Source organism: Abramis brama (assembly GCF_963993115.1).
Source record: "Abramis brama genome assembly, chromosome: 9".
Lineage (NCBI taxonomy): Eukaryota > Metazoa > Chordata > Actinopteri > Cypriniformes > Leuciscidae > Abramis > Abramis brama.
In genome coordinates this window covers 45,150,954-45,173,453 of record NC_139971.1, presented here as the reverse complement: position 1 = coordinate 45,173,453, position 22,500 = coordinate 45,150,954, and the positions used below count along the sequence as shown (strand labels likewise).

General features: G+C 43.0%; 2 protein-coding genes across 6 annotated transcripts in view; both read right to left on the bottom strand.

Annotated features, from left to right (window-relative positions):
* pde8a (phosphodiesterase 8A) overlaps positions 1-19,917 on the bottom strand; it is a 70,333-nt gene extending 50,416 nt beyond the window's left edge. The window contains exon 1 of one of the 5 annotated variants that reach the window (XM_084124198.1): positions 18,652-19,917. In XM_084124198.1, coding sequence (XP_083980324.1) covers positions 18,652-18,762 — 111 coding nt within the window. In that variant the 5' untranslated portion in view covers positions 18,763-19,917. The remainder of the gene's footprint in view (positions 1-18,651) is intronic. The other 4 variants (XM_084124196.1, XM_084124197.1, XM_084124199.1 and 1 more) reach the window with 4 other exon arrangements.
* A 216-nt stretch (positions 19,918-20,133) lies between these two features.
* The window catches only part of gatm (glycine amidinotransferase (L-arginine:glycine amidinotransferase)), an 11,167-nt gene continuing 8,800 nt past the window's right edge, over positions 20,134-22,500 (bottom strand). Inside the window, exon 9 of the mRNA XM_084124202.1 lies at positions 20,134-20,954. Within this exon, the coding sequence (XP_083980328.1) occupies positions 20,842-20,954 (113 nt within the window). The 3' untranslated portion in view covers positions 20,134-20,841. The remainder of the gene's footprint in view (positions 20,955-22,500) is intronic.

The window sequence follows — 22,500 nt, the reverse complement described above, 5'->3', positions numbered from 1 at the left end:
ATTCCGTTACAGTTTAGTAGTAATGATTTCATGAAGTTCTTCACTGAGAAAATAGAAAACATCAGAACCACAATTGTAAACGTTCAATCCTCAATCGCGCCTTATAATTCAGCCTCAATTATCACGACGCAAGAACAATTACAGTGCTTTACAACTATAGAACAAAAAGAGTTAAATAAACTCATCACTTCATCTAAAACAACAACATGTTTATTAGATCATATACCAACTAAACTACTGAAAGAAGTGTTACCTATAGTGGAAGAGCCTCTCCTCAATATTATTAACTCATCTTTATCTTTAGGTCATGTTCCAAGAACATTTAAACTGGCAGTTATAAAACCTCTCATTAAGAAACCACAATTAGACCCGCATAATCTAGCAAATTATAGACCCATTTCAAATCTTCCTTTTATGTCTGAAATACTAGAAAAAGTTGTGTCCGCTCAACTGGGCTCTTTCTTGCAAGAAAATGACATCTATGAAAAGTTTCAGTCTGGATTCGCACCATAGCACTGAAACTGCGCTCGTTAAAATTACAAATGACTTACTTTTAGCATCTGACCAAGGCTGTATCTCAATACTAGTTTTACTTGATTTTAGTGCTGCGATCGATACTATAGATCACACAATACTCTTACATCGACTACAGAATTATACTGGTGTTCAAGGACAAGCATTAAGTTGGTTCAGATCATACTTATCTGACCGCTACCATTTTGTCTATTTAAATGGAGAAAAATCTATCATAACTTCAGTAAACTATGGAGTGCCGCAGGGATCTGTGTTGGGCCCTCTGTTATTCTCAATATATATGCTGCCACTTGGAAATATTATAAGGAAACATGGAATTAGTTTCCATTGTTATGCTGATGACACTCAAATCTATATTTCATCACGGCCAGATGAAAACGCTAAATTATCCAATTTGACAGAGTGTGTTAAAGATATAAAAGATTGGATGACGCACAATTTTCTTTTATTATATCCAGACAAGACAGAGGTAATACTTATCGGTTCAAAAAACCGCCCACAAAACCTCTCACACTACAACTTTAACATAGTAGGATGTCCTGTTAATTTATCCTCTACAGTAAAAGACCTAGGTGTTATACTAGACTGCAACCTGTCTTTTGAAAATCATATTTCATATGTTACAAGAACAGCCTTTTTCCACCTTAGAAACATTGCTAAGCTAAGTAACATGCTATCAGTTTCTGATGCAGAAAAATTAGTTCATGCATTCATGACCTCGAGACTAGATTACTGTAATGCTTTATTAGCCGGTTGTCCTGCATCCTCAATAAACAAGCTACAGTTAGTCCAAAATGCCGCCGCTAGAGTTCTTACTAGATCAAGAAAATATGATCATATAACACCGATTTTATCATCACTACATTGGTTACCTATAAAGTTCCGTATTAATTACAAGGTATTGCTACTGACTTATAAAGCCCTAAACGGTTTAGCTCCAGTCTATTTAACGGATCTTCTATCGCCCTATAATCCATCGCGCTCTTTAAGATCAATAAATTCGAGGCTTTTGGTCATACCTAGGATATCCAGATCAACCAAAGGAGGGAGAACATTTTCACATTTAGCTCCTAAACTCTGGAATAGTCTTCCTGATACTGTTCGTTGCTCAGACTCGCTCTCCCAGTTTAAAACTAGATTAAAGACGCATCTTTTCAGCCAGGCATTCATATAATACTTTTAATCTTACAGTTAAATCCAACCTCTAGTTCATAAATGCCAGAGGAGAACTGGCCCCCGACTGAGCCTGGGTTCTCCCAAGGTTTTTTTTTCTCCATTAGGTCACCTGATGGAGTTTTTCGGTTCCTTGCCACTGTTGCCTTTGGCTTGCTCAGTTGGGGATATTTGGGATATTTAATTTAATTAATCAATCAACAATACTATTGATCAGCATTACCAAACGTGGACATTTTCCACTAGAAACAAGCACTGATGTATTATTTTAATTTAATACTGTGAAGCTGCTTTGATACAATCTGTATTGTGAAAAGCGCTATATAAATAAACTTGACTTGACTTGATTTGACACACAGTGGATCTCAGGACTCACACACACTCACAACGGATCTCAGGACTCATACACACACACACACAGCGGATCTCAGGACTCACACACACACACACAGCGGATCTCAGGACTCACACACACACACAGCGGATCTCAGGACTCACACACACACACTCACAGCGGATCTCAGGACTCACACACACTCACAGCGGATCTCAGGACTCACACACTTGGTTAAACATAAGGGACTTTAGGACAAAACGAGCTCGATCTCATTTGAATGAATGTGTGTAATTTGTAAATTAAGGTAGTAAGGTAAAGGGTTAGTAAGGTAAAAGCACACAAAGAAATGTTGTCATTAAACACTTTCACTCATAAAATGTATCAAAGTTTGCAATTAGAGGGATTCCTCACTGAAACACATCAGCTGGGCTTAAATGTTCCACAGTGAGTAATGGTGAAAAAATACTGTTCCCTTTCGAAAGGGAACTCTACACTACGTCAGAATGACGCTATGGGGAACGCCTCAGGCGTGACAGGTGTCTGAAATCACTATCAAATCACGGCAATCACATTGACCGGCGACAGCCCGTGAATCATTAACGTGAATGATTAACGTGCGACCTGCAAGTATAAAAGGACGCCTTGCAAACATGACAAACATCTTTTTCGTCTTCAGGGACTGTCTGTTTGATATCGCTGGAAAAATCGGCAAAGAAAGAGAAAATGAAACGCACGGAGAAGGCTGAAAGCTTCAGGAAGTGTGCGGATCCGTGCCCAAGGTATTTGACGCCGGGTGATTCACACGAACTGTGCGTTCTCTGTCTGGGCAAAGAGCATGCACAGGCGGCTCTTGAGGGAGCTGTCTGTGCAAACTGTGAGCGTTTTGCGTTGAAAACGCTCCGCTCTCGTCTAGCCCTCTTCTCGAGTGAGGAGGGCTCACCATCTGTACCTCGTGGCTCAGGTCCCGCTCGCGCTGAGGCAGAGCGGCGACTCGCGTCATGGGGTTCCCAGAGGGATCTCGCCGATCGTCTTGAGAGGGGTGTTAACCTCTCAGATGATTCGGAGGATGACGAGGGTGAGTTGCAGGTGGATGACGAAGAGGATTTTTCTCCTACTGTTCCTGCAACAGATGCTCTTCAGGACGGGCAGGTGATGGATGATGAGGAGGTCATTCAGGTGGACCCTGAACCCTCTCAGCCACCCTGCCCCGTGTATGCTGAGCTGCTGGATGTAATGGAACGCGCCACTGACAGGTTGCAACTGCCATGGCGGCGCGTTAGGGGAGAAGTTGTTCGTGGCAGGCTGGACGATCGATTTCTCCCCGGCCATAGACCACCAGCTCAGGCGAGCCTTCCATTTCTTCCTGATCTCCATACTGAGATCGAGAGGGCATGGAAGAACCCATACTCTGCTCGGATCCACCGACATCAGCGGGCTAGTTTCGCTGATGTTGAGGGGATCAGCGAGTATGGGTATGTGTCGATGCCGCCCATTGACGAGACGTTTGCGAACCATCTCGTGTCTGGGCGGGCGTCGGCACTGAGTGCTCCAGCCCTGCCATCCAAACCGCTCAAGACCACAGCGCGTTTGAATGGCAGAGCATACACGGCAGCGGGTCAGGCCGGTGCTGCCCTGCACACTATGGCGGTGTTGCAGGCGTACCAGGCCGACCTGCTGGGGGATCTCGACCAGGGGGCAGGGCTGTCCCCTGAGGCGGTGGCTGAGCTGCGCCGCACCACAGATCTTTCTCTCCGTGCCACTAAACAAACTGCCGCTGCGGTCGGTCGATCGATGGCGGCAATGGTGGCCACGGAGAGGCATCTGTGGTTGAACCTGGCTGGCATCGGGGAGAAAGAGAAGGCCTTTCTCCTTGATGCACCGGTTTCGCCCTCTGAACTTTTTGGCACCTCCGTGGAGGCGGTGGTTGGAAAGTTCAGGGAGGCGAAGGCGCGCTCAGCGGCGTTTAAGACCTGTATACCGCTGAGATCCGGATCCGAGCCCAGACAGGCGGGAGAGCCTGGCCCTTCACGACCCGAGGGCCGTAGACAGGGTCAGAGAGCTAGTGTCGCCTCTCGTGCACCCCCTCCATGTAGGAGGAGGCGTGACTCCCGCAGGAAAAAGAAGGATCTGAGGGAGGTGATCCAGTACAAACGATCACAGCGTTAGTGATGGATCATCTCCTGGAGGGCTGTTACTATCCCAGCCCTCTCCTCTTTTTCCCGACTCCCCAGGCGTTTCTTACACCAGGCCTGGGGCTGGGTCTATGATGAGAACAAGGTTCTGATGGCCCGCCTCGGCTTGGTTGGTGAGAGCGCCTCTTTCAGGCAGGTAAAGTGATGGACCCCAGGTTCATAAAGAACTCTCTGGCGAGTCTTCACTCCGCACGCCGCAGGTGAACTGGTTGGTTTTTAATATAATTTCTGTGTGTATACTAACACTGATTTGTATTTCTCTACAGACCTTGTTCCCTGTATAGACCTAGGGAGTCATTCTTAGAGGAGCAATGAGAGGTAAGGTATTGGAACTTCAGGGCCCTGAAGCCCCCCCCCCAGCTTGTGGCTAGAACGATTTAGGGAGAAGCTCAAAAAAAGATTTTGCTCCCGTGTGAGTATGAGATGGCCTTCCTGTCATGACATTTTTATGCGTGGTGGGCCACCACTCATTTCTATTTAGCCTCAGGGCTTTTAGCCACCTAGGGATAGAGTAGTTGGTCTTCCTAAAAAAAAAAAAAAAAAAAGCTTTTTTGCTTTAGGTTTAGACTGACGCTGGTGCTTCAGATAGATCTTAGGTCTTACCTATTGGTTTGTGACCTTGGTATCCTGAGTACTTCGCTCCCCTGAGCTCTGCAAAAGAGGTGTCAGTAGGTTGAGTGTTTTACAGCCTCTCAATCAAGTAGGCTGTGGCTCCTTCGAGCCCTCAGGTAGATCTATGCTTATAGGTCGGCCCTAACCCGGGCCGCCTCTGTAGCTGGCCTAGGCTATGTTTGGGATGTTGGAGGCGTTCTGCTAAGTATAGCTGCCGCATTCATTATGTGTTAGGCTTCCTCCCCGAGATTTCAGCCTCCTCCCTTAAATGGGAGTTGTTGGCCAAGGCCCGCCCCTTTCACTGCATTCAGGGGTGATAGAGTAATGCAGGGTGGTAGTTGAGGTATGATCCTTCAGGCAGGGTCAGGCTGTCTTTCGCTCTGCGATGTGATAGTTTGCCAGACCCTGCCGAACAGAGCTACTTGTTTTTAGGCCTCTAGAGCTGGCTCCACTCAGCCCATTGAGCTGAACCGCTCGAACGATGGGTGAAAGTTGGTTGGCTTGCAAGCAAGCCCCCGCTCCCCCAGGCTGGGCACAGGACAAATCCCTGTCACCCTTTGGAGCCACTTGCAGGCCCGCTCCCTGTCTAACATTTCAGGGGCATATGGTGTTACTCCCCCGCTAACGCAGGGTAGTTTTGAGTAATCCATTCTCAGCTCTGTATTATCTACCTCACACCATGATGGCTCCGGTTGAGCAGGGAGTTCTAACTACATTTCATTCCGGTATTTGAACTCCGCTCCCTTGAAGCCAGAGCATTGCCATGAGCTGATGCCCATGCATTTAGTAGGTAGGCCCTTAAAATGGGGCCTCCACTAGGCAGAGTGGCGTATGTTGTACTCCCCTGCTATGAGGGTATTGCTTTTTGCTGAGTACACTGCCTTTGGCAATGTGATTAGGTACCAGGATGCTGTAAGCGCTGTAGTAACAGTTTTTCTGCCTTGAAGGCTGCACAGTTAGGTAGTAGGCCCCAGCAGGCCTCCTTGACCGGGTAGCCCCTAAAATAGGGCTCCTAGGCCAGCTCACCTTCGGTGGTTGGCCCTGGTAGTTCGGGCAGAAGGCTCACTGCCGAGTAGTAGGCCTTAACAGGCCTCCTCGGAGGTGGGTCACAACATTGTGGAACATACACTAGGACAAAACTATAGGAAAAGTTTTTTAATAGTATGGTTCCAGCAGTGTTCGTTTAAGTAGCAGATTAGACTCGCTATCAGCTAGTAGGCTCGACCAGGCCTCCCTGTTAGGCGAGTCCCCAGCAGCAGTCACATCCAGCTGATTAGACTGTTTCAGGTAGTAGGCCTCTTCAGGCCTCCCTGAAGATGGGCTCCCACGTTTTTTGTGGTGATCAGGTAGTAGGCTTTACTAGGCCTCCCTGAGGGCTAAATCCCTCATACTGTGGTATTAAGTGGGGTTGAACTATCAGGTAGTAGGTCTCATAAGGCCTCCCTGAAGGCAAAGCCCCATAGACAGTCAACTGGACTGCCAGTCTGGCCCACTGTCAGCTGTGGTTTTCAGGTAGTAGGCCTCTCCAGGCCTCCCTGAAAGTAAGCTCCTTCATGTCATGGTTCTCTGGTAGTAGGCCTCACCAGGCCTCCCTGGAGTTGAGTTCCAACATACCTTGAGTTTCCACTTAATGTGGTTTTCTGGTAACGGGTAGTAGGCCTCTCTAGGCCTCTCTGTAAGTGAACTCCCATGTACTGTGGTTATCAGGTAGTAGGCTTCATTAGGCCTCCCTTAAGTTGAGCTCCCACATTTTGTGGTTGTCATGTAGCAGGCCTCTCCAGGCCTCTCTGTAAGTGAACTCCCATGCACTGTGGTTTTCAGGTAGTAGGCCTCACTAGGCCTCCCTGAAGTTGACCTCCCACATACTGTGGTTATCATGTAGTAGGCCTCTCCAGGCCTCCTTGGAAGGTTAGCTCCCACTGACTGTGTGTTCCACTGAGCATGGTTTTTCAGGTAGCAGGCCTCTCCAGGCCTCTCTGAAAGTGAGCTCCCACGTTTTGTGGTTATCAGATAGTAGGCTTCACCAGGCCTCTCTGAAGGTGAGCTCCCACATACTGTGGTTGTCAGGTAGTAGGCCTCTCCAGGTCTCCCTGAGTAGTTTCACTGTGGTGCTGGGTTTTGTAAGCTAGTGGCCGCTTACTTTCAGTTTAGCAGACCTTATCAGGCAGCTACCGAAGGTGAGCTTGCGCCCTGGCTCGACTCAAGTTTTATTCTCTGCTACGGGTTCCCTCCTGGAACCTCTTTATCCTGCTACAGCCTGGTTGCCTACCAGGTAGATCTAATGCTCCCCTCACTGAGGGTCAGTATGAGTATGTGGTCTCCTGGGCCTGGTCAGTCGGTCGTAGGCCTCTCATGAGGCCTCCCAGCTAGATCAGTCCTTAGGCCCTCACAGGCCTCCTTAGTGTTTTGAAACACAAACACTGGGTTGATCCGTGGATTGAGTAGAGAAACTCCCCTCGATGGCAAGGGTTGTAAAGCACTATGCTGAGTCATACTCTCCAGGATATCCCGTCTCTGAGATCCGGTCCGAGTGGTTCACTGCCTGCTTCGCAGTCCCTCGGGTTGGATGCCTTCCTAAGGTAAGTGTCCAGAGGCTCTGTCTTCGGACAGACAGGAAGTGGCCAGACTGTAGTGTCTTATATAGTGACACCAGGTCAGGCCTGCCTGGTGGCATTTCAGGTGGCACGTTCCCCTGAATAGTGACTGGCTGGGGTTCCCTCAGGTTCCCTAGCCACATTCCCTAGAAGGGACCCCTTCTAAGAAGTTGAAGTTGTGGTCCTAGGCCCTTGAGCAGGCCCAGGTAGACCTTTCACTAAACTATGTTTATGGAGGTTTTCTGTGGTATCATATAGCTTGGGCTATGACCGTAGGGAGTGCTGTCACTGACAGCCCAGTGTGACCTGGGGGTGAGTGGTTCTAGCGTTCTTTTGAATTGCCGGTTCTGACAGTTGTCACTGCCTTTGGGCATGCACTCCCCTTAGCATGGTGGCGTTGGTATATCGTTCCCCATAGCGTCATTCTGACGTAGTGTAGAGTTCCCTTTCGAAAGGGAACGTCTCAGGTTACGACTGTAACCTATGTTCCCTGAGAACAGGGAACGAGACACTACGTCTTCCTGCCATGCCTCGGGGCCTGCCTGCAACAGTCCCTTCAGACGATAGGATGTTTGTCATGTTTGCAAGGCGTCCTTTTATACTTGCAGGTCGCACGTTAATCATTCACGTTAATGATTCACGGGCTGTCGCCGGTCAATGTGATTGCCGTGATTTGATAGTGATTTCAGACACCTGTCACGCCTGAGGCGTTCCCCATAGCGTCATTCTGACGTAGTGTCTCGTTCCCTGTTCTCAGGGAACATAGGTTACAGTCGTAACCTGAGACGTTTTCCTTTAAAAATGTAAGATGTGTTTACAAAGACATGCATGGAGCTTAAATATACTGTGGACTAGTGTCATAGTGATTTTCATTGTGCCCGCATTGAGAAATGTTAAGTTTTTTTCATTCAAGGTTAGCTTGTGTTGGCTATAGTTTACATGCTTTATTTGGCGCTGTACCATTTAAGCCCATCTTAAAAAAAAGTTAATTTATGAAAATAATCTTCTCAACAAAACAATTTATGATGCATTTATTTGTAAATTAATGTAAAATGAAGCACAAAACATTTAATGTTTGCAGTTCACATGCTTAATTCTTTCTGTAATGCTAATGGTTCGAACTTGTGATTAGCTTTGAGCACAAGCTAATAAAACTCATCTTTCCATTTAAAGGAAAATTATATAAAACGATAAAGTACTATTTGTTCATACACAAAAAAACAATACATTTATCTCTTATTTAACATAATATCAATGTAGTTACCAAATAAATGGCTGAAAATAGTTTTGGGGTGTGTGTGAGTCCCCTGAGACAGCACATGGGCGGGGCTAACTCAACATCGCCACATGTGATTGCAGTGTTTCCCCTACCATTATATAAGGGGGGCGCCCCGCCCTCCTAACGGCTCCCCCCGCCCCCCTTGAAGGTCAAGTAAATTTGATTTGATTTTCTTTATAGCGCCAGATTATTTTTTTTTATTTTATTACAAAAACTAAATAGCCCTTAATATGTTATTTATCTTATTTCCACGATGGCATGTCTTTTCTGTCTGTGTTTGCGCGTTTACGATTATCCAAATGAGTGCGCAAGCGCGCACACTCACACACAAACAAACACTTGCGTCAAATACAGATGAGCACTAGCGGACAGAGAGCGTGCGGCGGGAAATATGTCGCTGAACTGAAGATGGCAACACTCACTCTACTGCGAGTAGCAGCCGGAGTAGCTCTCCTAACGCCCGTTTCACAAATATTTCGTTTGCAGTGTGTATGCGGTGAGTATTGTTTTCCGTACCCATGTTTACAGAGCTTTCACACTGCACGTGGATGCAGTCCGTCGATGATCGATCCGTTCCAGTTGCGGTGCGTAGCCTATACAGCAGTGCAGCGATCGTTTCCGCACCGAGTCTATTTTTGCCGTTTATATACTGTCTATGATTTTTGCTGTTCTGCAAACGCTGAATTAAAGTGACAGCGCATGTTTCGTGGTCAAAATGAACACAGATTGACCTGAAAATGTAGTCATTTCACCATAAGTGCGATTAATTAAATAAAATGTATGTATTTATACCATAAATGTATTTAATTAAATGCTACTTTTTTCATTTTAAGACCGGGGTAAAGCAAGGAAAACTACAATTTACCTCAACAAGGCGACATAATGACATTCGTGGAGGTGGAAAAACAAGTTCTTTGTGACATGCAAGATTTATTGTATTAAAATTGAAATGCAAAAGATTTTAATATAAATACATGGTTAAATATTTTACCACTTGCTTGAGCAACTTAATATATAAGTATATAGAAGTAATGCATTGAATAATACATTGTTTAAAGTGTGTTTAAACGTGAACGCGCGTTCACAGCAGTGCTGCGCCTGACAGGATTATTCTCTCCAATGCATCATAGAAATAAAAACTTCTCCCATTTAAAATTTGTTTGTCATATAAATGTATTAACTAACATTAACGAACAATGAATGAGCAATATATTTGTTAGTATTTATAAATCTTTTTTTAGTTGTTAGTTAAAAAATAAAACTATTTAAGCTCTGGTCCATTAATATTAACAAATACTTCTATAAATTTAACAAACGTTATTTGCAAAAGTCAATTTTAAAAAGATTTAAATATGTTTATTTTATTTTTTTAAAGAGATATCTTATGTCAACATTTTTTTTTAAAAATTTGTGTTTTATGTTAACTTTTACAAAGCATTACCCTCCCAGACAACCAATTAATGTGATTGATAGATAGATAGATAGATAGTGTCTGTGTCAATTTTCCTCAACCAACCAACCAACCCCCCCCCCCCCCCCAAACCTGTAAACCTAGGGGAAACACTGGATTGGTAAGCAATAAAAAATGTCAGGTAAGTAACAAATCACTGGATTGGTTAAAATAATGAGCAGCATAAAATATGTTTTTCTCTTTCTTCTTTATTTGACTTCAGAGTTGGAAGTGGGCTTAAAGGGTACACTTACCCTAATAATTTATAAAAACATTGTTTTTAAGGAATAACACAATCAAGAAATTGTTATTACAAAAATTGTTATAGATGTGTCAATTTCATTTGATTACATTTTACAAAATGTTAAAAATGTAATTAATTCATTTGATTAGACCTGCTTTTAAATATTAAGGGTTTAGGTTTCACTTTATTTTAAGGTGTCTTTGTTACACAGTAATTATACATTTAAGTACTGAGTAATATTAAGTAACTACATGTACTTACTATAGAGTTAGGGTTAGGATTGGTTTAGGTTAGTTGCATGTAATTATACATAATTCATAGTTATTACTACAGTAACTACATGTAACATGTCAGGACGATGACAACAATGGACAGTTGTCAACAATGACAACGTAAAATAAAAGTGTCACCAGGTTTTATTAAACCATTAAAAATGAGAAGCAGAAAAAAAATGATTGAAACAAAACTACAATATCACCGTATTTCACGGGCCGTATGTAAAGTGTAACGATACTGAGGAAACAAACAGCAGCAGCTCAAATGTGCAGCAAACGCACACAACGAAGTGGCGTCACTACAGTGAACACACACGTGTGTGTGTGTGTGTGTGTGTGTGTGTGTGTGTGTGAGGTGTAGGGGCTTCTGGGAATGACGACAATGATGTCACTTCCCTCCAGGAAGAAGAACAGTTATTGCACATTCTCAGCTCGGTTACTTCCTGTCTGTGCCGTTCAGATCCACACACACGAAACGTCAGTCACACACACCTGTCAGTCATCTGATGACATACACACACTCTGCTAAAGAGGGGCTTCACACTGACATCTGCTGAAACACAAACCAACAACTGCATGCTTGCAATAAAATATTTAAAAATCTGAGTTAATTTGACTAAGGATATCCGCGAATTTTGTCCCTTAAGTAACACACACACTCTGGCTGAATCCGGTATTGAGGGTTACAAAGGCAGAACAGTGGAGCCTCAGCCAAGGCCAGATAAACCACTAACCCTATATCAGCACTGCACACACACACACACACACACACACACACACATAGAGGAATGTGTTGTGAGACATGAGAAAACCATCGTCAGACCTTGTACTTGAGTCTTATCATGGACAGAAAGTCACACAGATGCTGCTGCGCCCTTGACTAACATATATACACACACTCACACACACACACTCTCAAACACATACACACTCACTCTCACAAACACTAACACACACACACTCACTCTCTCACACTAACACACACACACACACACTCACTCTCACTCTCACACACTCACTCACACACACTCACTCACACTCTCTCACACTCACTCTCTCACACACATATAAAACGTTTAATAAAATTATAAACCTCACTTATATCAGCCTGATAAATGACTGTTGCTCAAATCAGCAAGACTTTCTTTGATCTTCAACAAGAACCAATGAGGATCATTCTCGTGTTACGCAGCACGTTTGAGCTTCTGCAAGAACCAATGAGGTTCATTCTCGTGTTACGCAGCACGTTTGATCTTCTGCAAGAACCAATGAGGTTCATTCTCGTGTTACGCAGCACGTTTGAGCTTCAGCGAGAACCAATGAGGTTCATTCTCGTGTTACGCTGCACGTTTGAGCTTCAGCGAGAACCAATGTGGTTCATTCTCGTGTTACGCAGCACGTTTGATCTTCTGCAAGAACCAATGAGGTTCATTCTCGTGTTACGCAGCACGTTTGATCTTCTGCGAGAACCAATGAGGATCATTCTCGTGTTACGCAGCACGTTTGATCTTCTGCAAGAACCAATGTGGTTCATTCTCGTGTTACGCAGCACGTTTGATCTTCTGCAAGAACCAATGAGGTTCATTCTCGTGTTACGCAGCACGTTTGATCTTCTGCGAGAACCAATGTGGTTCATTCTCGTGTTACGCAGCACGTTTGATCTTCTGCGAGAACCAATGAGGTTCATTCTCGTGTTACGCAGCACGTTTGATCTTCTGCAAGAACCAATGAGGTTCATTCTCGTGTTACGCAGCACGTTTGAGCTTCAGCGAGAACCAATGAGGTTCATTCTCGTGTTACGCTGCACGTTTGAGCTTCAGCGAGAACCAATGAGGATCATTCTCGTGTTACGCAGCACGTTTGATCTTCTGCAAGAACCAATGAGGTTCATTCTCGTGTTACGCAGCACGTTTGAGCTTCTCAAGAACCAATGAGGTTCATTCTCGTGTTACGCAGCACGTTTGAGCTTCTCAAGAACCAATGAGGTTCATTCTCGTGTTACGCAGCACGTTTGAGCTTCTCAAGAACCAATGAGGATCATTCTCGTGTTACGCAGCACGTTTGATCTTCTGCAAGAACCAATGAGGTTCATTCTCGTGTTACGCAGCACGTTTGAGCTTCTCAAGAACCAATGAGGTTCATTCTCGTGTTACGCAGCACGTTTGAGCTTCTCAAGAACCAATGAGGTTCATTCTCGTGTTACGCAGCACGTTTGAGCTTCTCAAGAACCAATGAGGTTCATTCTCGTGTTACGCAGCACGTTTGATCTTCTGCAAGAACCAATGAGGTTCATTCTCATGTTACGCAGCACGTTTGAGCTTCTGCAAGAACCAATGAGGTTCATTCTCGTGTTACGCAGCACGTTTGATCTTCTGCAAGAACCAATGAGGTTCATTCTCGTGTTACGCAGCACGTTTGATCTTCAGCAAGAACCAATGAGGTTCATTCTCATGTTACGCAGCACGTTTGAGCTTCTGCAAGAACCAATGAGGTTCATTCTCGTGTTACGCAGCACGTTTGATCTTCTGCAAGAACCAATGAGGTTCATTCTCATGTTACGCAGCACGTTTGAGCTTCTGCAAGAACCAATGAGGTTCATTCTCGTGTTACGCAGCACGTTTGATCTTCTGCAAGAACCAATGAGGTTCATTCTCGTGTTACGCAGCACGTTTGATCTTCAGCAAGAACCAATGAGGTTCATTCTCATGTTACGCAGCACGTTTGAGCTTCTGCAAGAACCAATGAGGTTCATTCTCGTGTTACGCAGCACGTTTGAGCTTCAGCAAGAACCAATGAGGTTCATTCTCGTGTTACGCTGCACGTTTGAGCTTCAGCGAGAACCAATGAGGTTCATTCTCGTGTTACGCAGCACGTTTGATCTTCTGCAAGAACCAATGAGGTTCATTCTCGTGTTACGCAGCACGTTTGAGCTTCAGCGAGAACCAATGAGGTTCATTCTCGTGTTACGCTGCACGTTTGAGCTTCAGCGAGAACCAATGAGGATCATTCTCGTGTTACGCAGCACGTTTGATCTTCTGCAAGAACCAATGAGGTTCATTCTCGTGTTACGCAGCACGTTTGATCTTCTGCAAGAACCAATGAGGTTCATTCTCGTGTTACGCAGCACGTTTGAGCTTCTCAAGAACCAATGAGGTTCATTCTCGTGTTACGCTGCACGTTTGAGCTTCTCAAGAACCAATGAGGTTCATTCTCGTGTTACGCAGCACGTTTGATCTTCTGCAAGAACCAATGAGGTTCATTCTCGTGTTACGCTGCACGTTTGAGGTTCAGCGAGAACCAATGAGGATCATTCTCGTGTTACGCAGCACGTTTGATCTTCTGCAAGAACCAATGAGGTTCATTCTCGTGTTACGCAGCACGTTTGATCTTCAGCAAGAACCAATGAGGTTCATTCTCATGTTACGCAGCACGTTTGAGCTTCTGCAAGAACCAATGAGGTTCATTCTCGTGTTACGCAGCACGTTTGATCTTCAGCAAGAACCAATGAGGTTCATTCTCATGTTACGCAGCACGTTTGATCTTCTGCAAGAACCAATGAGGTTCATTCTCGTGTTACGCAGCTTGTTGATCTTCTGCAAGAACCAATGAGGTTCATTCTCGTGTTACGCAGCACGTTTGATCTTCAGCAAGAACCAATGAGGTTCATTCTCGTGTTACGCAGCACGTTTGATCTTCAGCAAGAACCAATGAGGTTCATTCTCATGTTACGCAGCACGTTTGAGCTTCTGCAAGAACCAGTGAGGTTCATTCTCGTGTTACGCAGCACGTTTGATCTTCAGCAAGAACCAATGAGGTTCATTCTCGTGTTACGCAGCACGTTTGATCTTCAGCAAGAACCAATGAGGTTCATTCTCGTGTTACGCAGCACGTTTGATCTTCAGCAAGAACCAATGAGGTTCATTCTCGTGTTACGCAGCTAGGGCTGGGTATCGTTCAAAATCTTTCGATCCGGTGCCATTTTCGATACCTCAGTTTCGATACCGGTTCCTAATGATACTTTTTTCGATACCAATTTTATGAAATCCATTTTAACAAGATTACATAACACATTACCTCAGAAAATGTTGGTTTTATTTTTTCAGTTTGACTCATGCTCCTTAGCCAGTGCACAAAGGAACAAAAAAAGCACAAAGGAACAAAAAATGTTTTATAAAGAGCTCATGCTCACCAAAGCTGATTTTTTTTTTATATAAACAATACAGTAAAACTTGTAATATTGTGAAATAGTATTACAATTTAAAATCTTATTTGAATATATTTCAAAATGTAATTTATTCCTGTGATGTCAAAGCTGAATTTTCAAAATCATTACTTCAGTGTCACATGATCCTTCAGAAATATGAAAACAGTTTGCTGCTTAATATTTTGGAAACTATGATACATTTTTTTTCATGATTCTTTGATGAATAAAAATGTCAAAAGAACAGCATTTATTTAAAAACTAAATATTTTGTAACATTACACGTTTTAATGTCACTTTTGATAACTTTAATGCATCCTTACTGAAAAAAAAAAATTCTGACTGACCAACACATTTTTGAACGGCTGTGTACACTCAGTAGGTTATTATTGCAATATAAACACTGTCAGAGTGATCAACAAGGTACCTCTTCATTTACCAGTAGAAGGCGAAGCAACTTTCTGCTATTATTTTTACTCCGTGGCCGTGCACTGTCAAGGTCTTCATCATATTTGTCGTGGTACCGGTCTTTGCAGCAATTATTTTACCGCAAATACTGCATCGCGCGCTGTTGGCATCGAGCCTGGAGAAATGTACCCACACTTTTGATCGACTTTTCCACATCTTTAAGGTATTATGTGTGTGTGCTCGCGTCTCATATGAGTATGTGCGTGGAGAGTTCCGCGCTTCTCGTGTGTGTAGAGTTACGCAAACTCTACACATGTATGTGCGTGAGCGACTTTATGTGTGTCGTTGTGCATTTCATATGTATTTGTTTGAGCACTGACGTTGACGAGTTAACCCCTTAGGTATCGAAATCTGGTACCGAACAACATGTTATTTTTCGATACTCGATAGTATCGAGGCAATTCGATCGGTACCTAAAAAGTATCGAAACTCGGTACCCAGCCCTATACGCAGCACGTTTGATCTTCTGCAAGAACCAATGAGGTTCATTCTCGTGTTACGCAGCACGTTTGATCTTCTGCAAGAACCAATGAGGTTCATTCTCGTGTTACGCAGCACGTTTGATCTTCAGCGAGAACCAATGAGGTTCATTCTCGTGTTACGCAGCACGTTTGATCTTCTGCAAGAACCAGTGAGGTTCATTCTCGTGTTACGCAGCACGTTTGATCTTCTGCAAGAACCAATGAGGTTCATTCTCGTGTTACGCAGCACGTTTGATCTTCAGCGAGAACCAATGAGGTTCATTCTCGTGTTACGCAGCACGTTTGATCTTCAGCAAGAACCAATGAGGTTCATTCTCGTGTTAACGCAGCACGTTTGATCTTCAGCGAGAACCAATGAGGTTCATTCTCGTGTTACGCAGCACGTTTGATCTTCTGCGAGAACCAATGAGGTTCATTCTCATGTTATGCAGAATGAACCTTACTTCTGTCAATTGAATCAAACCACTTGGTTCATATGGATTAGTTTTACGATCTCTTTATTAACTTTTTGAAATAGCAAAGTAGTAGTTGTGTGTCAATAGAGGGACAAATAACTCAGATTTCATTAAAATATCTTCAGTTGTGTTTCAAAGATGAATGAAAGTCTTATAGGTTTGGAACGACATGAGGGCAATAAATTACCATTTTTTTCATTTTTGGGTGAACTAACACTAAGCTTAAAGGTGCAGTAAGCGATTTTTGAAAAACGCTGTTGAAAAGAGGATCAGACTGAACACCAAAACACTTGTAGCCAATCAGCAGTAAGGGGCGTGTCCAGTCATGATGGGGCAGGAGAGACATTAGCAGAACGACTATAGAAATAAAGAGATGGCAGAGAAAATACAAAAGAGGAAAAGGCCAGGGAAATGGACCAGCGTTAATATCGGGAAGCTTTCCAGCGCGGGAAACGGATGCAGACGTTGCTTTATTTCTTATCAATACGAGTAACGTTGGTTTTACTGTGTTTCAAAGAACTAAGATATGTTGTATTTTGTAAAAACATGTGAAAGGTTTAATTTTCATTTCATGCCAACTTTAATAAATTGTATAAAATATTAATAAAAAATTAATAAAGTAATAATATAATATAGAGTTTTGAGTGCGCGGTGCTTAAACACCCAACCAAAAGGTGATGATGATCCGTCCTGATACTGAAGAAGAAATTGAAGAGAAAACTCTATCATGTCATGTATTTTGACATCACCATAATATTCTCTGAAGAGCATGAATATTGTCATCATTAATGCATCATATTATCACCATCTGATACCCCTGCTGTACTGTAACACACTGAACACAGAGACACATGAGCGCACTAAACACACACACAAGTTTTCAAACATGAACTCTGACACTGGGAAATAATCGATGTAAACTTCATGGAATATGAGTGAGACTCAGAGATAAAGCTGCTCAACAGAAGATTAAAGGATCATAATTCTGATCAGTTCAGGTTTTGTTCTCATCTGAGTCAGATAACATGAGTGAAGACTGAGTGTGTTTTAAACCCCATCCAAGCGAGAGCAGGAACACAAACTCCATCAGACTCCGTTCATGATTCCTGATTCCAGGCTGAAAATGTTTCATTCAGATCCTTTTTTGGGAGGAAAGTTTGGGGAGTAAATGACAGTTTCTGGGTGAAGCATCCAGTGTGTGTGTGTGTGTGACTATAGGCTACACACACACACACACACACACTCACTCTCTCTCTCTCTCTCTCTCTCTCTCTCTCACACACACACACACACTCACTCACTCTCTCTCTCTCTCACACACACATTCACCCTCTCACACACACACACTCACACAAAAACTCACATTCACTCCCTCTCTCTCACACACACACTCTCTCTCTCTCTCTCTCCCTCTCTCTCACACACACACACACACTCTTTTTCCTCACACACACTCTCTCTCTCTCACACACACTCTCTCTCTCTCTCTCCCTCTCTCTCTCACACACACACACACACTCTTTTTCCTCACACACACTCTCTCTCTCTCACACACACTCTCTCTCTCTCTCTCCCTCTCTCTCTCACACACACACACACACTCTTTTTCCTCACACACACTCTCTCTCTCTCACACACACTCTCTCTCTCTCTCTCTCCCTCTCTCTCTCCCACACACACACACACTCTTTTTCCTCACACACACTCTCTCTCTCTCACACACACTCTCTCTCTCTCTCTCTCCCTCTCTCTCTCACACACACACACACATTCTCTCTCTCTCTCACACACTCTTTCTCACAGACACGCACAGACACACAAACACTCAAACACTCTTTCTCAGACACGCACAAACACTCACACACTCTTTCTCACAGACACACACACAGACTGGGATGCTGGATATGGACGGACTCTCACACACACACACACTCTCTCTCTCTCTCTCTCTCTCTCTCTCTCACACACACACACACACTTTCTCTCTCTTTCTCACACACATACACTCAAAGACAGAGACACACACACACACACACACTCTTTCTCACAGACACACAGACTGGGATGCTGGATATGGACGGACTCTCTCTCACACACACACACACACACTTTCTCTCTCTTTCTCACACACATACACTCAAAGACAGAGACACACACACACACTCTTTCTCACAGACACACAGACTGGGATGCTGGATATGGACGGACTCTCTCTCACACACACACACACACACACACACTTTCTCTCTCTTTCTCACACACATACACTCAAAGACAGAGACACACACACACACTCTTTCTCACAGACACACAGACTGGGATGCTGGATATGGACGGACTCTCACACACACTCACCTGGCGGGCGCTGGGTCTGGTGTGTCCGCAGTTCTGCGAATCCTCGGACTCTTTTCCGCTGTGATAAATCCCGCGATCGGAGATGTGGATGCTGGAGGCGCAGCCCATCATTCACCCGCGCGACGCGACGCGACGCTCCTCTCGCAGCGCTAATAGGAACGATTCTCTCTCAGATCATCAAGACGACCGGATCGATCAGATCTATCGATGATCAAACAGAAAGTCTGCTCATGTTTGTCCTCACGCGCGCCCGTTACTCCTCATCCTCAGCGTCTTTCTCCGGCTCGATTTACGCGACGGTTTCGTCCATTAGTGCGGCGCGTTCGAGCGTTTATTCTCCTTCGACAGGCGTCAAACACACCCGATGTGTCCGTGCGGCCTCAGGAGCCGGCGCGTTGATCGCGCTCCCCATCAACAGGCTGAAATCCGCCGCGGAACGCGCGATCCGGCATTTATGACATCAAACGGGCCGTTGATGAAACTCCGGCGCGGCGCGTCAACGCGGACCTCGCGGAACCTGCCTTCAACAGCAGCTGTCAATCACGGGCCTAGGATTCAGCCTCAGACGGACGAAAGAAAGCGACGCGCGGCTGCCAGAACACGGAAAGAAAGGCGTTTGCGCGTCGCGAGTTTCCTGACGAGGAATAACGCGCGTTGAGAACATCAGCGGCGCGAATGTGTGACAGCAGCAGATCCAATAAAAGCACGCGCACGGATTGACCTACAGCCTCGAATGACGTCAATGCAAATGTGCTGCGTCGAGCCAATGAGCGGCGGCTTGCGCGCAGGGGGGCGGGGCTAGCGCGTGGAGGGAACTTCAAACGCGCGACGCGGATGGAGGAAAATAATGTGACTCACTTATAGAGTTTACTGAACTTGTCATTTGTCCCATGAAATTGAACGCTTTATAATTATTATTATTTTTTTATTAGCCAAGCATTTATCCACAAATGCTGATCTCCCCGTTTTTATTATTTCATTATTTGGTGCAATATCAAAGCACTGTAATAAAAGACTGGAATGAAATTAGTTTTTCTGAAAATGTTGATAAATATGAACTCAGTGATATAGCCTACAAATATGAAAAAAGTAACACTGAATGTCATCTGCATATATTTAGTGAGTTGTAGTCACTTCTTTTCCTTATTTTTTCTGTCATAATCATTTGTTAACAAACAAGTATTCCTTACTTCAGTGAGCTCATTGCTTCTGCCTTAAATTTTTACATTGTTTAAATGCATTTTTTCAGTCACATCTGATAACAGATCACTGTAAATTGTAATGAGGACTCTGTAATGCATTTTCTGTAAAACTGCTGTAAAGATGTGTATTGTGAAAATGGCTTTACAAATAAATGTGAATTGAATTGAATTCTTCATGAGGCTCATCATGTTATCCTTCATTTGTTGACCACAGGTTTTTTTCTTTTGATCACAAGCATCATAAATACAAAGCATGAAATGGAAAACTGATTCAGTCACATTGATTTCCAAGTGTATCTTTATTTGATTTAGTTTGACCTGACACAGAATCATGAGTTGATAAAGAGCAATCTCACTCAACAAGTTAAACTAGAGAATCACAGCACAAACACAACGCAGAACAATCAGCCAAACGTTCCCTGAACGTTGAGAACACGTTCCAGGATTATGTATAAGCAGCGCATAGCGTTCCTGACTCCTGCTATTGTGAATGACATCAGAGGCAGATGCTATAAAAACACTTTTGTGAAGGGAAGAGTATATGTGCACTAAAATAATGCATATGCATAGAGATATTTACATTTCATGAAATGCTTACAAAATAACTGAAATATGGCTACAAAAATACCTGATTTATAAATCAACACTTGTATCACATGTAGGGTAAAAAAATTATATATCATTAAAATGCATTATATAAGAAGTCATTAAAATTCAAAATAGGCTAAACAGGTTTTCTGTTTTTGGTAAATAGGAGGTAGAAACTCTTAATCTGTGGTGTGTGTGTGTGGGGGGGGGCTCTGCCTACTTCACTGGAGTCATTACTACAACAGCCGGCCAGAAATGCAGTTGTTATTGAGATCACTGAGGTTTCTATTCATCACGTTCATCGGTCACATTTACAAAAGCCCTTACATGCACATCGCAATCAAACCATGCAGACGGTGCTCGAATCTGAGCTCAATAAGAACTGCGTGTCTCTGGCAGGCTAGAGGAAGTAAGACTGGAGGGATCCGCGCCGGCGCACGTCCGTGGTCCAGCAGTGAAAGCCTCCTCCCAGGGAGTTAGCGTGGCGGATGCTGACTTTAATCGTCTTAATACCTGCAGGAGCGACAAACAACAGTCAGATTGACATACAAGTAACATGCATTACGTAATCAGATTCCTTTTGTTATGTAACGAGTAAAGTAACACATTATAAGTAATATGCATAACGTAATCAATTACTTTTTGATGTAACGAGTAAAGTAACACATTATAAGTAACATGCATTATGTAATCAGATTACTTTGTGATGTAACGAGTAACGTAACGCATTACAAGTAACATGCATTATGTAATCAGATTACTTTGATGTAACGAGTAACGTAACGCATTACAAGTAACATGCATTATGTAATCAGATTACTTTGATGTAACGAATAAAGTAACACATTATAAGTAACATGCATTACGTAATCAGATTACTTCGTGATGTAACGAGTAAAGTAACGAATTACAAGTAACATGCATAATTTAATCAATGACTTTTTGATGTAACGAGTAGTTACGGATTACAAGTAATATGCATTACATAATCAGATTAGTTTTTGATATAACATGTAAAGTAACGCATTATAAGTAACATGCATTATGTAATCAGATTACTTTGTGATGTAACGAGTAAAGTACCTCATTATAAGTCACATGCATTACATAATAAGATTACTTTTTTGATGTAACAAGTAAAGTGACGCATTAAAACTAACATGCATTACATAATCAGATTACTTTTGTGATGTAACAAGTAAAGTAACATTACAAGTAACATGAATTATGTAATCAGATTTATTTTTGATGTAACGAGTAGTTACAGATTACAAGTAATATGCATTATATAATCAGATTAGTTTTTGATGTAACATGAAAAGTAACGCATTACAAGTAACATGCATTATGTAATCAGATTACTTTGTGATGTAACGAGTTAAGTAACGCATTACAAATAACATGCATTACATAATCAGATTACTTTTGTGATGTAACGAGTAAAGTAACGCATTATAAGTAACATGCATTATGTAATCAGATTACTTTTGTGATGTAACGAGTAAAGTACCTCATTATAAGTCACATGCATTACGTAATCAGATTACTTTTGTGATGTAACAAGTAACATTACAAGTAACATAAATTATGTAATCAGATTACTTTTGTGATGTAACAAGTAACATTACAAGTAATATGCATTACGTAATCAGACTTTTTTGATGTAACGAGTAAAGTATGCATTTATAAATTTACACATTAACACTTAAGTTACTTTTTTAAAAGTAATGCACATTACTTTTCAGTTTAATTAATTTACTTGAACATTTTTAAAGTACTGAATAAAAATTCTCTCTCTTCTCCATAGCGTTGTCACTTAAACATGCGTCATGCCTGCGCAAACAGACAAAAAGTACTAACAAAACACATTACTTTCAACTTTCAATAAAACAGCTGAAAGTTCAATAAAGATACAGTAGGTAATTTAACCTTAATGTTGAGATCTTTTATATGGTGTCTGTAGCTCTAGGGTCAGGAAATATTCTAAGTGCTCAGAATATGATAATATTCTAAATGTGTTTTTAAAAGGAAAATGAAAGTGTGTGTTATATAGGCTATG